General features: G+C 43.3%; 1 protein-coding gene across 3 annotated transcripts in view; it reads left to right on the top strand.

Moving 5' to 3' along the window:
• Nucleotides 1-15,906, top strand: part of LHFPL3 (LHFPL tetraspan subfamily member 3) — a 101,217-nt gene that overhangs the window by 42,512 nt on the left and 42,799 nt on the right. For 2 of the 3 annotated variants that reach the window (XM_089685518.1, XM_089685510.1), the window contains exon 2: nt 208-444. In XM_089685518.1, coding sequence (XP_089541644.1) covers nt 208-444 — 237 coding nt within the window. Of the gene's footprint in view, nt 1-207; nt 445-10,306; nt 10,693-15,906 lie in introns of those variants that run through there. The other variant, XM_089685507.1, reaches the window with a different exon arrangement.

Genomic DNA, 15,906 nt, shown 5'->3' with positions numbered 1-15,906 from the left:
TAATTAAGTTCAAACAAGCTGCATTTATCTTAAAAAGCTGTCAACTTTAAAATCCATCAATCACCCACTGTGTCATTTTAGGTTTAAAAGAAAACAACCAACAAAGAGTTTACAAAGGTACTAATTCTGGGAATGAATAGTGTATTCAGCCTTGTTTTACATGTTTTTTTGTATTTTGCTAATAGTATTATTTTTTTTCCTTCCCAGCTGCCTGTCTTGTACTCGGTTGTATGATTTTTCCAGATGGCTGGGACGCAGACGAGGTTAAGAGAATGTGTGGGGAAAAGACAGACAAATACTCACTTGGTGCGTGTTCAGTGCGCTGGGCATATATTTTGGCCATCATTGGAATTTTGGACGCTCTCATCCTATCTTTCCTGGCCTTTGTACTTGGTAACAGATTAGACACATTGATGGCTGAACAACTAAAATTGGAAAGTAAAGGTAAGTTTATTTTTTTCTTTTCATTAAATGTCTTCAACACTTCAAAAGTTATTACTATTTAACTACCGTTATGGAAAAAGTGCACATCATCTTTTATGAGTGCAAATATAACAGAGAACTTTATGGTTTAGCTAAACTTAGTTTAAAGTTGAACTCCAGGCATGACCACCTTAATTTAAATATATCCCTCAGTAGCCAGAAAGGATATAAATCCACTTTGTGAGTACTAAATACCTTTGCAAACCCAGATATTACCTTGCAAAGGTAGTGGTGGTATCATCAGAGTGCTGTAGATAGCTAGGGGTAGGGGCCACAAGGTCCACCCACTACAAGCTGCCTACAAAAAACTACAGAGGGTCAGATGCAAGACCAATCACCCTGCACAAAGAGAGTGAACAGTGGCAGGTCTTTACTACAAAAAACTCCTGCCCATTAGCAGGCATTGTCTAATGCTGGTTTACTGCACAGATCTGTGGGAAGTACAGGAAAGACACCGAAATTCAACTAACATTACGCATGTCTTGTTTTCAGAGAATATTTGCTTTTGTCTGGAGTTCAGCTTTAAAGGGGATCTATGGTTTTGTACAAGTTTTCAATATAAATGTGAAAATTATCAGGTTCATGAAAATGATTTTATTAGTTTGAGTTTTGACCTTGTTTCTGTTGCACATGTTGTCATTACTTACGTTACTTGGATAACATATTAGCTGATTATATAATGTGGTTGATTTGCTGAAGACAAATAGACTGTGCAAGTGCAGTTGCTCCAGAGTTTAGTAAATAAGGGGGAGCACTGCTGACTTCATCATCCAATCATGTGCCAGCAAAAGGTGAAACAGGAAGGCGCTTCTAAGTTCAGGAACACTGCACTTAGAAGCGCCTTCCTGTTTCACCTTCTGCACAGAGTTTGTCTCCACTCTTTAGAAGTGCTGCTCAGTGCCAGTTTCTCTACACACCATCCATCATCAGCTGCCATACTTCCACATTATCGTCCACCGACGCACCCTACTACCTATCTTACTCATGTGCCAGCAAAAATGCATTTTTTTTTTCATTTTCCTTGCATGTGATTGGTATTCTTTGTAAAGTGAAGCGCTACCTCATTTACTAAGCGTGCGACTACAGTTGTAACATGCACTGTTTGTTTGCCTTTAATAAAGCAACCCCATAGAGTCTACTGTATGTTTTGTGTCTAGTTGTGGTGCACAGGGATTGTGCTGTTCCTGTGCTTCAAAGCAGTACTTAGACTCATAAGGGTTGAGTTACTAAAGGGGTAGGGACTTTTCATTTAGCAAACGATTGTTCAACAGAATCTGCTTGGGTATTCAGAGTTAACACAGCTCCAAAATAAAAAATGTTATATATTCCAGCTGACCAGCCATTAGATGTGGTGGGTGCATTAATTTTCTTCTCTTAGCCCCCCCCCTTATGATCTGGCCAGTAACACACCTCCTGTACTAGAGTGCCCCCACTCTGGATGAAAGAGCACAAGGGGCAGATTTAAACAGCAGAATTGTCAGTCTGGGGGAAGGGGAGCGTTAGATGTACTAGCAGATTTAAAAACAATAACAAATTGAAGCCAAATTGTCTGTCGTTGAAGAGCAACAGACTGACTGGCTCTATCAGCAGATCAAAATAGAAGGAAGAAATGCTAAAAAAGAAATCAAGTGCAGCAATCACATGGAAATGGTAAGCCACAATATAATAATTGTTTACTTCTGGGTTTAATAATGCTGTAAGTGAATTAAACCCAAATGGTGGGAGATGGATCTGGATGTTCTGGTAGATGATACGTTTAAAAATAGCATGCAATGCCAAGCTGTGGTTTCCTAATCGAGCAAAATCATTTCTTGTATTAAGAAGTATAGACTTCAGAGAGAGAGATCATTTTACCCCGGTACAAATCATTAGTGAGACCTCATCTGGAATATGCAGTTCAGTTTTGGGTACCAGTTCACAAAAAGGATACTGGGGAACTGGAGAACGTGCAGAGAAGGGCAACCAAACTGATAAGAGGCATGGAAGAGCTCAGCTATGAGGAAAGATTAGAGGAACTGAATTTATTCTCTCTTGAAAAGAAGAGATTAAGGGGGATATGATCAACATGTATAAATACATCAGTGGTTCATATAGTGAACTCGGTGTAGAGCTATTCACCTTTAGGTCATTACAGAGGACAAGGGGCCCTCTTTACGTCTGGAGGAAAAGAGATTTAATCTCCAAAACGGAAAGGTTTCTTTACAGTAAGAGCTGTGAAAATGTGGAATAGACTTCCTCAATAGGTGGTTCTGGCCAGCTCAGTAGATCGTTTTAAAAAAGGCCTGGAATTATATTATATTTATAGGTAAAGTTGATTCAGGGAATATCCGATTGCCTCTTAGGGGATCAGGAAGAAAATTTTTCCCCACGCTGGAGCAAATTGGATCATGCTTTATTGGGTTTTTTTCCTTCCCCTGCATCAACTGTGTGTATTGTATAGTGTACAGTATATGGAGGTTTTCTATTTGTGCAGATTTTTTTTTTTTTTCTGCTGGTTGAACTAGATGAACTTGTGTCTTTTTTCCAACCAGATTAACTATGTAATATTCACTTTGGTAAGTGAACAGTCTGTATTAATTAAATACAGCATCCTTTAATGCAGCAACCCCATTGAAAAGAAACTTTTCTATGTGGCTTATCCTGTAATTGGTATGTATCGCAGCTGTTGTTTAAAATAACTCCTACCTTCTTACCTAACAGAGATAGCCCATATTTTCAGGTAAGCATACAGTAGATCAGAATATGTACTTATGGAAATACTTTATAGTTTTCTTTTTTTTTTAAGGTCACTAAAGCTAAAAATGCACCAATTAATTACTATAAAATGATCTTAGAACTAGAAGATATTTTTTCCACAATAGTATTTGGATAATCTATGATCCCGCATGTGTTCATGTGCTGCAATTCCAGTATATCAGCAGTAACAATGGAGAACAAAGCTAAAGCAGGTAAAATTTTCGAACATATGCCATAGGGCTAAAATGTGTGCACACATGACCATCACATCAATAGGAGCTTGTTGGAAATCAACACGGGCCACTCAGCACTATCCAGACAGAGGTCAGAGGTTCTGTATCCTCCTAGAGCAGAAACAAAACTTCTCCTACAAGCTTTAACCAGTGCTCGGCTGAACACTGATAAAAGTCACAAGACTGCTCTAACTGCTGATGGGAAAAGGTATTTAGCAGTTTATATTTACTAAAATTATTGCATTTGCATGTTCTGTGTGCTGTGGGAGACCAGATATAGTGAATGCAGGGTCCTGGGTTTAATAACACTTTAAGGGAAACCCTCCAAAATGTAATAGTTTTCTGTGCTCCCAGCAGGAATGATGGCTGTCTTGGGTGACCTGCAATCAGTAAAGAGAGACGACAACAGCAGAACATAGCCTAAACACTGGCTAACTAAGTGATAAGGAACTTCAGCATTACTTTTTAAATGAGTTTTCCTCATCAAGTCCTTAAATGATTTAAGAAGGAGCCCCTCCTAGAAAAGTAGTGGGACTGAGCGGTCTCCTTACAAAGAACGACAAACCAGCACATCTGGGTCTTAACATAGAGTCCGGCAAAGTCCTTAATATTCAGGACACAAAGGCCTACTAGACTGGAAACTTGCGTCGGTCTTAGTAGTGTTTCTAAGGTTTAGCAGTCTTACCATGGTGCCATCAGATTTCCACAGAGTAACTTTGGCTAGGTTGGCCAGCCTTAACAACTACCACCTTGTATATCTCCCAGCCTTTGCGCCGTTCCTGCTTGATATCTTGAAAGCGGGCACTTTCTTCCTCCAAATGAGGCCCTCTCAAAAGTCTGGGGACATGGATATGGTCCCACATCAAGTCCTCCTCCCATTGAGCCCTGGACTTCTCAAATGTGTCCATAACTTCTTGAGGGACATATGGGTATTCTAGCCCCCACTCCAAGGCCACCCTCTTCTGTATCTCCTTCTGCAAATGGGAGAAGCGAGGAAGAAATTTTTTGTCTCCCAGTCCTAGCTGCACACAGGACTGAGGAGAACATATGACCCACCTCTGCAGATCAGTAGACCTGCAGATCAGTAGACTTGGATTTGGCCTTAGGCCAGGGTGAGGACAAGAATTTGGGTGGTGGGGCACGGGTAGGTATCCCTACAGGCTCTGACCTGCAGGAACATCCAGCAGAGTCTGGTGTGTAAGGGGTTTCTGATGGTCCCTTTAGCGAATCCAGCTCTTCTGTGGAGCAACCCAGTCCCATTATTTCCACCTCTCTTGCTCGGTCTCTAAAGGCCTGAACTCTGCCAACAGCCTGGGTGACTCCAAATCTATTCCGCCACCGCTGATACTCTCTGCTGGCTCATCTGAGGATTGTGCATCTTCGCAGCTAGGCTCCTTCAAAGTGGACCGGTCAGGGCTGGTGGGTGACCCCAGCTGTTCCAGGACCTCTGCTGGTTCTGAGAGGGCAGCCCTTGTGGGCACCGACCCTGCAGCAACATCTTTGGGTAAAGGGTGGATAGTGGTCGGCAACCCTCCTCCTCTGCAAGGGTTTGCTATAGGAGCAGGGGAGTCGCGGTCCTGGGACTCGACCCTGCGATTCAGGCATCAAACGTCCTCTGGCTTTCCGATTCCGGCCCTCCGGTCTTTCGGTACACAGTCCCATTAGCAAGTCCACACTAGGCGTCAGATCCCTGGGCAGCAACTGGTTCAGTGGCTGCCCATGGTGCCCGCACATGACCTAGGTTTCAATCAGGGTGGTTGGCTTCCTGCATTCAGGACAGATTAGGCAAAGTCTCTCTGTCCCTCCGACCAGCCCTAGGCCGAAGCATCAACAGTGTCCCAGGTAAATGCCCGTATCTATGAGGGTGACCTCTGGCATGAAGACTATCGGGTACATCGGTAATGCGCCCTCCATCTTGCTCCTCTCATACTCTCTCTCCATGTGGCGGATGTAGAGAGTGGTTTTTTAGGGAAGGCGTGATCTTGGGCGTGTTGGTGGGCATGGTCACGCCTCGTGACTCTTTGGCGCCAGCCAGTCTTCCGGGCAGGAATCTTCCTGCGTTAGCGGTAACCCCTGTTCCACGCAGGGGCAAGCTGACTGAACGTGCAGGAACTGTAGCATCGGTGATCTGCAGTAGGTGACCCAGGTAGCAGCGGGGCACAAGGCACACCCCTCACATGGTTGCACAACTAAAGTTCCTGGGCCCAACTATTGCAACACAGCCAGGCATTTGTAATCCATTGAATTGCAGGCCATCCCGGTTGCTCCAGGAAACAACCCGCACTAACACGTGGCATTCACTGACTGTTGCAGGCAATATTGAGCTTGGTAGAACATAGCCTTTTAGTGTAACCACTTTGTTTAACAGTAGAAAGACTTGAGAACACTGCTGAGCTGCTCCGGTTGTTCCAGGAAATTACACAGTGAGCATAGTCTCTTATTGGAGCCACCTGTTGAGCAGCAAAGGAATTTGGGAGCACTGATAGGCCGCGTCGGTTGCCCCGGATGATGACAAGCAAAACAACAGCAGTGGCAGGCACTTTACAGATTGCAGCAGGAACATTTGAAGCATAGTCCTTCGTTGTGACCACCTGTTGAGCATGGAAAAGACATTTGCAACTTGAAGGACAATGGCGGTAGTAACAGCAAAGCACATTGTTCTGACTTTAAGCAGGTTAATCAAAGCACTGTCCATTCACCAGCCATTGTAGGACATCAGGGAGATCTTTAGGTAAGTCCAGCGTGGTTGCCAGGGGCGACAGCAGTAACATCAACTCTTTCTTGGCTCATCGGTTACTAGGTGTAACGGCAGGCAGGTTGCTATAGGAAAATCCCAGAATTACGAGCCCTCACATGTAGCACTACTTGCACAACCAGGCATCACACATGTTCACAAAAGCTTGCATCCAGAGTCAGAAATTAGTCCTGGAGCTTTGGTTTTGTTTTTTTATTTATGGGAATTGAACTGGGATAGGGTTAGGGGTGTACAGGATGCCCAAGGAAACTGATAACCTGAGGACAACTTCCTGGAACTATTTACAAGCCTTCTCTGCAGCAAAGTCTTTGTTGGAGAGCTGGCCAGCATCTCCTCAGTGTACCATCTCAGACCCTAGATGAACTTCTCCTCTTCACCCAGCAATCTGGAAGTATTCCTGAACAGGGAATCTGGTTCCTGTCACTTTAAGAGATGAGCAGTCACTGGTAGGTGACTAATCTTGTTTCCCACCAGAGTGCTCCTCCCCCTATCTGCCCAGGGGGTGTAGGTGTACTCACTCAGATCCTCTCCTGTGCTGCTTGTGGGTTGGTGGCTGCTACCAGGCCTATCAGCTGGGCCGCTCCTTCCCTGCCATACAGATGGTCCTCTCTCGGGGGGGCAATGAGCTCTGAGCTTTCCTCCTTTCCAGCTCCAGGCCTGCAGGTAGGCCCTATCCCACTAGGCCTCTTCACAGCCTCCTTCCTTAAGCCTCACATCCTCCTCTCTTTCTTCCACCCAAACTCTCCCTTCACTCTCCTGCAAATGAGCAGGCTCCAACACTTTTAAGGGTGTCAATCCCCTTGCCAAGCCTTCTGTTGGGGGTTTGGCTAGGACCCCTAAAGAGTGCAAGCCAGCCACTCCTCAGATCCACTCACTGCCACTAGGGCCTTCCTCCAAAGCCCTAGAGCAGGGGGAGATTTCAGAGGGGCTGGCCTACAGAGCCTCTCAGCTCCTGACAACGTTTTGACCTTCTGCCTATTACACCTTTTCAGCCTTCCTCACTAACAATTAAACACTAGCTCCCCCTAGCTAAACTAGGAGGTTGTTACATATGATACAACATTCTTTATAAATATGGCATTATAAACTTAAAGGAGAAGTATATCCAAAGCTTTTTGGTTGTTCTACTGTAGGTCACAGGAGTGCATTTCTTTTTTGCACTCCTGTGACCTGTTTTCAAGTCATTAGTGGGCTAAAGTCTGCTGTCAGCTGACGTCACTCAACTGGTCCAGGCGCTGAAAAGATCCCGACTATATGGTCAGGATCCACCAAGAAGCCTGGACTGGCACCTGGCTCAGTCTCTCAGCGAACCGTAGAGAGCCTGAGCCAGCCCTTCTTGTCCCGTCTACAACCTGTCACTCCAGTAAGTGCTAGAGCAGAGAGCTGGTGACTGACAGTCACAGATTGGAGGGGAGAACTGAGTGGTCAGCGATGTTTGATTGCTCAGTTCTCACTGCAGAGCCAGTGGGGCACAGATGCAGCATTGGATTGATGCTGCATCCTCCTGGGTTTGTATAAATGTATTTTTTTAAGTCCATACTTCTCTTTTAGCACTTAAAACACTTAAGAAAATACTGTCTTAGAATAATCATGAAGCTGTGATATACTGAACCTTCCAGTGCGTTCCCTCCCCTAACTAAGCATAAACAGTTATAATAATGTGACTAGCCCTATATTATGGTTGTATATTATAATACCGTAGGCTATATATTATTGTAATATAGCCGTATTTATAATCTAAATTTGAGGTTAACAGTAAATTATGATGAACAAATGCTGACAAAGTAGCGTGTCTTATACAATCATACTATGCAACCAAGCATGTGCACCCTCAGATTATTAACGTGGTTGTAAAGGCTGAAGGTTTTTTTTACCTTATTGCACTATGTGCATTAAGGTAAAAAAAAAACCTCTGTGCTGCTTCCCCCTCCCTAACCCCCCTTTATACTTACCTGAGTCAGAACTCAATCCAGTGATGTGCACAAGAGCAGAGGCTCTCTCAGCTCTCTCCCTCCTCATTGGCTCAGACATTGGCTCAGACAACAGCAGGAAGTGGGCCAAGCCGTGCTCAGTGTGTCTTATGGACACACAGAGCCATCTCAGAAGCGAGCCCGTACAAGTGGCCCCATAACAAGCGGCTTGCTATGCTGGGCACTCAGCATGAAGGGGGGAGGGGTCCCAGGAAGAGGAGAATTGGGGCTGCTCTGAGCAAAACTGTTACACAGAACAGCAAATGGTAAGGGTATGTGAGCGCACTAAAATTGGGGAAACAAACAGCATCTGTGCACAAAAGGTAACCAAATAAAAAACCTCAATCAAACAGTGTAAAAGGAGAGTGCAGCGCTAAGGGTGCTAAAACAATAAAAATATTATGAAAGTATAAAGTCCATATAATGATTAAAAACAACATAAAAGGCATAAATGATAAATAATAGTTCAAAGGTGATTTTCAGTGCTCCTAAAATGCCAGTTTCCTTGGTAAATCGGTGCTTGTGCATAAATTATGGAAGAATTGCACACCCACCGGACGCAGTGTAAATGCGCATATAGATAATTATCCAGATGTCCTCAAGGAGGCATCAAACCAGGCCAGGTATTGGAGTAACTTCCCTCTAAGGGTGGATGGATCCTGGGGCTTTAAATGGTGATCCAAGGACTACCAGAGTTCCCCTTAAGGGATGGATGGGTGCAGCTCACAGGGTGGATAGGATGCTCCCTCTCTGGATACTGTGTAACTCAGGACATCTGAAAATCAATACTCCTCAAGGGAGTTTAAACAGAGAAATGCCCATAGTGTAGTAAAGTATAACCATAAATTATTGGGGGGTTTTTGAGTAAAAGATGCATCAACGTAGTAAAAACGAGCAGTAGTAGTATAAACAAACAGTGCCTGGACTAACCGTCCACAACTAAAGATGGCCGATAGAGCTCCTCGATGCTCCGGCGGCATGACGTCATGGCGTAATTGGCTCCTCCTCCATTTTCAGACGCCCTGAGTTGCCCAGTATCCAGAGAGGGAGCCTCCTATCCACCCTGTGAGCTGCACCCATCCATCCCTTAAGGGGAACTCTGGTTGTCCTTGGATCACCATTTAAAGCCCCAGGATCCATCCACTCTTAGAGGGAAGTTACTCCAATACCTGGCCTGGTTTTATGACTCCTTGAGGACATCTGGATAATTATCTATATGCGCATTTACACTGCGCGTCCGGTGAGTGCGCAATTCTTCCATAATTTATGCACAAGCATCGACTTACCAAGGAAACTGGCATTTTAGGAGCACTGAAAGTCACCTTTGAACTATTATTTATCATTTATGCCTTTTATGTTGTTTTTATTCATTATATGGACTTTATACTTTCATAATATTTTTATTGTTTTAGTACTCTTAGTGCTGCACTCTCCTTTTACACTGTTACACAGAACAGGTAAGTATCACATATTTGTTATTTAAAAAAAAAAAAAAAAGAAGTTATGGCTTTACAGTCACTTTAATTTTCCATAAATGTTCCTTTATGAGGCCTTCTTCATGGATGTATTAAATCTTTCTGGACAGTGGCAGAGGTAGTCAGATGAAAATGGATGTAAGTCTCTTGCCCATAGACTGACCTTGAGCTTGTATTCAGATCCAAGTGAAAGACTGACAGACAGATTTGATCAGAACTCTTTTCTGAAAGGACTCCTAAAGTTTATTTTCTTTAGAATGCAGCCACAGCAGAGTAGAAAAGCCTGTTTCTTGCCAGCATGCTTTACAGAAGGACCCTTGCTGTCCATATGGAAGCAGTGGTCTTTCTGCAGAGGTCTGACACACCCCTGCTGAGGCAAGCTAGAGTTTTACCAGTTGGAGAGCTATTGGTGTAAATCAGCAGGGGGAATGTTGAATCTCTGTAGAAAAATCGCTGCTTCCTTTTTTGTAGCATGCTGGCAGGGGGTGGCCTTTTCTACCCTGGCTGTGGCTGCTATCTAAAGAAACAAACTGTGAGGTTTTAAAACCTTTTGTGTACCTAAAATGTACTAGTTTTTAGTTGATTTAAACTGACCTTTCAGTTTGGCATTAAACCCCCCCATCAGATTATTCTTTGTTGTCTTTGTCCCACTAGGCATATTTCTCTTCACCTTGGGAGACACAACAGGAAATGACAATAAATCTCACCAAAGCGAGGAGAACTCCTGCCTTACACAGGTGTCACCAGAACATTTGCCCTCATTGGATGATATTCACTCCTTGCTCTGATGACAACTCTAAAAGTTTGGATTTTCCCTCACCAGGACAAATAGAGGAGTGAGTCTCCTCAGCGAGGCACACTTGGCAATAAAAGTTTCACACACTATCCAGATTGAAAAAACGTTTTGTCTTTATATAAAATTAACCCCATTGGCACCGGCGTCTCCTGGCCCTTTAAGGGGTTTCAGATGACGGGAGGTGGGGCGGGGTTTGTTAACATTTGACTGCCGTGATTGGATGTCTCAGCAGTAACCTGATCAGAAAGATCACGATCAGAAGTAGAGATCGTGAGCTATCCATTAGCCGTCAGTAACTGTGCCGGGAGCGTGCATGGTGCGCACTTTCCGCACAGTTCTTTTTTTCTTTTGATGCGTATTTATGTGGCCTTTCAGCATTAAGGCCCAGCTGCTGAGAAGCTGCATATATGCCTGCAGTCAGTGAGAAGGAGTTAAAGTGATTTTAAAGGTTGAGAATTTTTCTTTAAAAAAATAACAAACATGTCATACTTACCCACTCTGTGCAGTGGTTTTGCACAGAGCAGCCCCGATCCTCTTTTTCTCAGGTTCATCCCCCTTGACAAGTGCCATGCCCCCAATAGCATTGCTACAGCTACACAGATGTGTGTCTGCTCCCTTGCCCTGCTCTATGCGTCCATAAGACACAAAGAGCCGTGGCTTGGCCCCGACCCCCTTCTCTTCTTATTGGCTCACTGACTGCTGTCTCAGCCAATGAGGAAAGGAAGTCCTGGGACAGCAGAGGCTCCTGTGCATATAGCTGGATCAAGAGGGGGCTCAAGTGAGTATTAGGGAAGAAAGAGAAACGTTGATATTGTAACTTTTGGTAATTTTTCTCCATAACATTTTAGATAATATGAGAAAGTTAAACAGGATATTTATTGGCCTATGAGAAGCTGTGTATAATATATGCCTTAGCCCCCTGATTTCCCAAATCGCTTATACTAGTATATATGCTGACTTTTTGAAGTGAATAAAACTGAAAAAAAAAAGACTTACATGGAATAGTTTACATATGTTTCTGTATCACTGAGCAATCCGTGTATTCAAATAGGTTTTTATTCTGATACTGTGATTAAAAAGGATGAATCAGAACAGTTCTGCTTGGTCAGCTCTGACACCTGACCGCACTTACTGATCAGAACAGCTCTTATTCGTCCTGGCGTCCCTAGAGAATAAAGAGGAAGAACAGTGTGGTTTTAAAAACCTCAGGACCGCTAAATCGGGCTGCTTGGACTGTGAAACTGTATCAATCACAGAGGTGAGTGGAGCGTGGACCAGGCAGATGAGAGGGTGTAGGGTGTTAGTTCACCTTTTCACATTATTGGCCATTACCTAACATACTATATGTACAATAAATGCGCTGCTGCCTTGTACCCAAATGTCTGTTTCAAGTTTTGATCTCTAAATCCGTCACTACCTCATAGCTTGCTCAGCTGGATCCTTATTAATAAACCACTGCTCTATTCTTGCTCTATAAACACTTCTGTATTACTCCTCAGATGTTTACTTCCATTTCATTAGCATGTCACAATCAGCTGATGAAATCTTTGATTATCTGTACTGTATAAATAAGCACCCAAGGCATGCTGTGCTTAAAGGGTAAGGTCATCCAACAGCGAGATATCCTTCCCATATTTTTGCCATAATTTGCTGACTTTGTTCCTGTACACCTTGGAATTTTGGTTTCTCATCCCCAAAGCAAAGAATAAGAGGTAAAAGGGATAGGAATAGGGCTAGGAAATAAAGGGGGTGGGGTAAGGAGTGTTACAGATAAAGGGCTTTGTCTAACCTGTGGTGCAGGAGGGATCAGGGCAAAGGAGGGGGGGTCCATCCTGTTAGTCTCACTACTTGAGTGCTGATCCGTATTCTGGAGAACAAATACATTCTAGCCACTAAAACTAGGTAAGCCTACATTTTTCTTTGCAATGCTTAAAGGGAGACTGTGCGAAGGAAGGGAATCATGCTTTCAGAGGGCAGGAATTCAAGTCCTACCTGAATTGAGAAGAATAATCACAAGGGAGCATTTATATCTGCTACTGGATAGACCATGATGGTGAAGGTGAAAGGTGGCCAATTCCCATGATCAACATTAGTCAAATTTGTACCTTCATCCAGAAGAGTCTTAGTTTGGTGCATGACCAAAAAATTAGAAGTTACGTATTTCATTGCTTGTGCACAGAACTCCTGCACCAGTCTAGAATTCTAGAGAGGTGAGTAGCATGGTAGTATTCTACAGGGTAAGGGAAGGCCACCCTCCAAACACTTTAGGTAAAGTGAAAAGCTGGTTACACTAGTCTAGGACAGGTTTTGGAACATATGGATTGTAGGAATTCTAGACGTCATGTTTTCAGAAAGTGCATTTGTATCATGAATGGGAGGGTTTGGAACAAGTAAAGAACAACAGGTAGTTCTTTATGTACTAAGTACATTTTATGGCAATTATGAACTATGTATGTATCAATTTATGCCATTGCTTAAGGTCTTGAATTGCGTAGAGTAGTGATGGGAAGGTGGTCAAAGATTTTATCTAGTGTGGGGGTGGTTATTTTAGTCCTTAAATTAGGTATATAGGTTGCCTCCCAATGAAAAGGAAAGTTGGGGTTGATGTTGGTGATTCTGGCGACTTGAAGAGTGATATTAAGAGCTTCTGATTTGTGAAAATAATCTTGCAATTGTATAGTTTATCATATCTGTTTATTTGCTATGTGGTTAGGAAGGGTTATTTCAGGGGAGGTTAGGAAAAATAAAAAGTTCTCCACAAAAGCTGCAACTTTGTGTTGTTAGTTTCTAAACGAGAGACCTGTATTGTTAGGACTGTGATGTATGTCTCAGACAGGGCTCAAGAGTGAGGATAAAAATGAGCAGGAATAGGGGACATCTCTAACAAGTCACACTGGAAAGAGTAAAGAAAAGAGCAAAGTTAATCCAAACTGTCGCAGAGGGAATTGATTAGATAGCATCCATTCACTGAAGCATGTGTTTCCCTAATCTGATGTGTTGAAGGGTGATAAATAGCTGTTCCACTCTATTGAATGCTTTTTCATTATCAATAGTAAAAAAAACACATAGGGACATTATGAATGTGAGCAAGGTTGATCGCATTAAGGACTCTAGTTGAGTTCTCTTTGGCCTCCCTGGAAGACATAGAGCATACTTGGCCTAGATAGTTAATAAATTGAAGGAGGGGGATTAACCATGTGGAAGAAATTGTTGGTAAAAGCATTTGGGTCTGTGTTAAAGTCAGAGATCAAACCATAGTTCACACATATAGTGGGGTCTTTCCTCTCCTTGGGAATAACAGATACAGTATATGAGCTGGCAGTGTATCATCAAGGAGTTTGAGCCCATTGAGGACAGATTTATAGGCTGAGATAAAACTAGAGGCCAGGATGGATTCAAAGGTTTTAACAGTAATTCCTGGTGTACCCACTGGGGGCCAGGTAATTTTTTTAGGTTTTAAGGATTTCAGTGCTGTAAAGAACTCTTCAGTAATCAAATGGGAATCTAGGGATTTTGTAGCAGTGAGAGAGATGAAAGGAAGACCCGTGGAGGCAATCTAATCCTGAATTTTTAGCTTGGGAAGTGAGAGAGTGAGAGTCTCTTAATGTTCCTCAAGCAAATCAAAATTTTTACAGAGGAATGCATTTTTTTCCATTACCAAAATTTATAAGGGGTATGTATATCTTGAAGGATGTTGCTCTTCAGGAGTTGCCCAGAAGCTAGCTAGGTTTGTCGCTGTGTCTGAATATAACCGCTTGCACCTTGGTTTTAAGGCTCAGGAGAGAGGGTTTTTTTGTAATTCCTTTATTTATTTTTATTGCCAGGGATTACATGGTTAATTACATGCCATTTGTTCTTATATTTCCATATATATTGTACTAAGTTAAGGATATGCCGGGGTAAACTGGAAATATTATACAACAAACAGAAACAAAAAAAAAAGAAAAAGTGATAAACGAGACTAATAATCAGTGAAGGTCGCAATAGATCATTCTGAAAATATACAAATAGCCTACTAGGGAGCGCCTGAGGACAGAGACCAAGGGATAAATATATAGATAAGAATATCAGGGTCTCCCAAAAACCCAAATAGGAGAAACCCTGTACAGAGGATCAGGCACTGCACAAGGAAGGAATTTGAAAAAAAAATCAACAAATGAAGGAAGGAAACAGTGAGTGAAACTGGGATGGAAGGGGGGGGGACGAGGGTAGATGGCAGGGGGTAGGGAGGAGGGGGGAAAGGATAAGGAAAAAGAAGGGGGGGGGGGGAGGAGAGAGAAAAGAGAGATTGGGAACTAAGGGAAGAAAAGGATCACAGTCAGAAATCTGCAGATAAGACAGGAGAGAAAGGGCTTAGTGAAGGAAAGAAAGCCAATAAGATGGGGCAAAGCATACCATCTCTCCCACCCGGGGTCCTTTTAAGGCCAAAATGAGATACCTCAGACAGATTGTGGAGTTCCCTGAAGATAGGCTTCAGTATAAACAAAGTATTGCCAGGTGTCTCGTAAAGTCTCTCCACGGTCGTATAAAGGTCCTCCATATCTCTCAGCTCATTGACTTTAGAATACCAAAGGGACCTAGTGGGCAGGTCCACAGACCTCCAACACAAAGGGATGCAGGCTGCGTTTAGCCGTTGAATTGTCAACGAAGCCTTAAACTTTTTAATGGAACAGTCAGTAAAGTGCAGCAGACACTCCACTGGGTCGTTCGCCACATCGACACTCGTCAGATTTTTGATAGTGCTGGTTACTATCTGCCAGAAAAGTTTGATTTTAGGGCAAGCCCAGAAGATATGCAATATCGTACCTCGGTTGGAGCCGCATCTCCAGCAAAGGTTTCAGACCTGAGGGAAAATTGGATGTAGGGTTGTAGGAACTCTATACCACCTAGTAAAAATTTTGTAGCTAGTTTCCTAGACCTTAGAAGCAATGGAGGATTTCTGTGCAAAATGGAGAATTTTCTCTTTTTGCATGTCAGTGAAATGGACATCCAGGTCAGCTTTCCACTTATAGAGGAAGGTAAGAGTGAAGTTTCATGCGAACTGATCAGGGCGGAGTAAAGAATGGAAAGACAATGACGAATCGGAGCCTGCTTGTGGCAAATATTTTCCAACTCCATAAGGCAATTATGAACCGCTAGAAAACGTGAACACTGGCGAAGAAAATGCCAGAGTTGTAGGATGTTCCAGAAATCCAATGGTGGATCAGCGGCAGCTGCTAAAAGCAGAGGGGGCAAGATTGCCACCAGGTCCCAGGAAATCCCAGAGCTGGACCAGTGGACGCCAAAAGTTGAAATTGGGGATTATCCAATCCCAGTTGAAACTCTGGGTTCCCCAGAAGAGGGGTCATAGGAGATGGCAATGGGGGAAGGGAAGAGCTATGAAAGGTCTCTTGGGAGATCAATAAGGTACTGCCGAGCGTGGGGTGGTCCACTAGGTCCCTAGGTACCCGCAAAGAGA

Source organism: Staurois parvus, unplaced genomic scaffold (genome assembly GCF_062004578.1).
Source record: "Staurois parvus isolate SC_StPar_1 unplaced genomic scaffold, SC_StPar_1.0 ptg000019l, whole genome shotgun sequence".
Taxonomy (NCBI): domain Eukaryota; kingdom Metazoa; phylum Chordata; class Amphibia; order Anura; family Ranidae; genus Staurois; species Staurois parvus.
The sequence above is the reverse complement of the archived record's forward strand: the minus strand, read 5'-3'. Positions and strand labels throughout refer to the sequence as shown.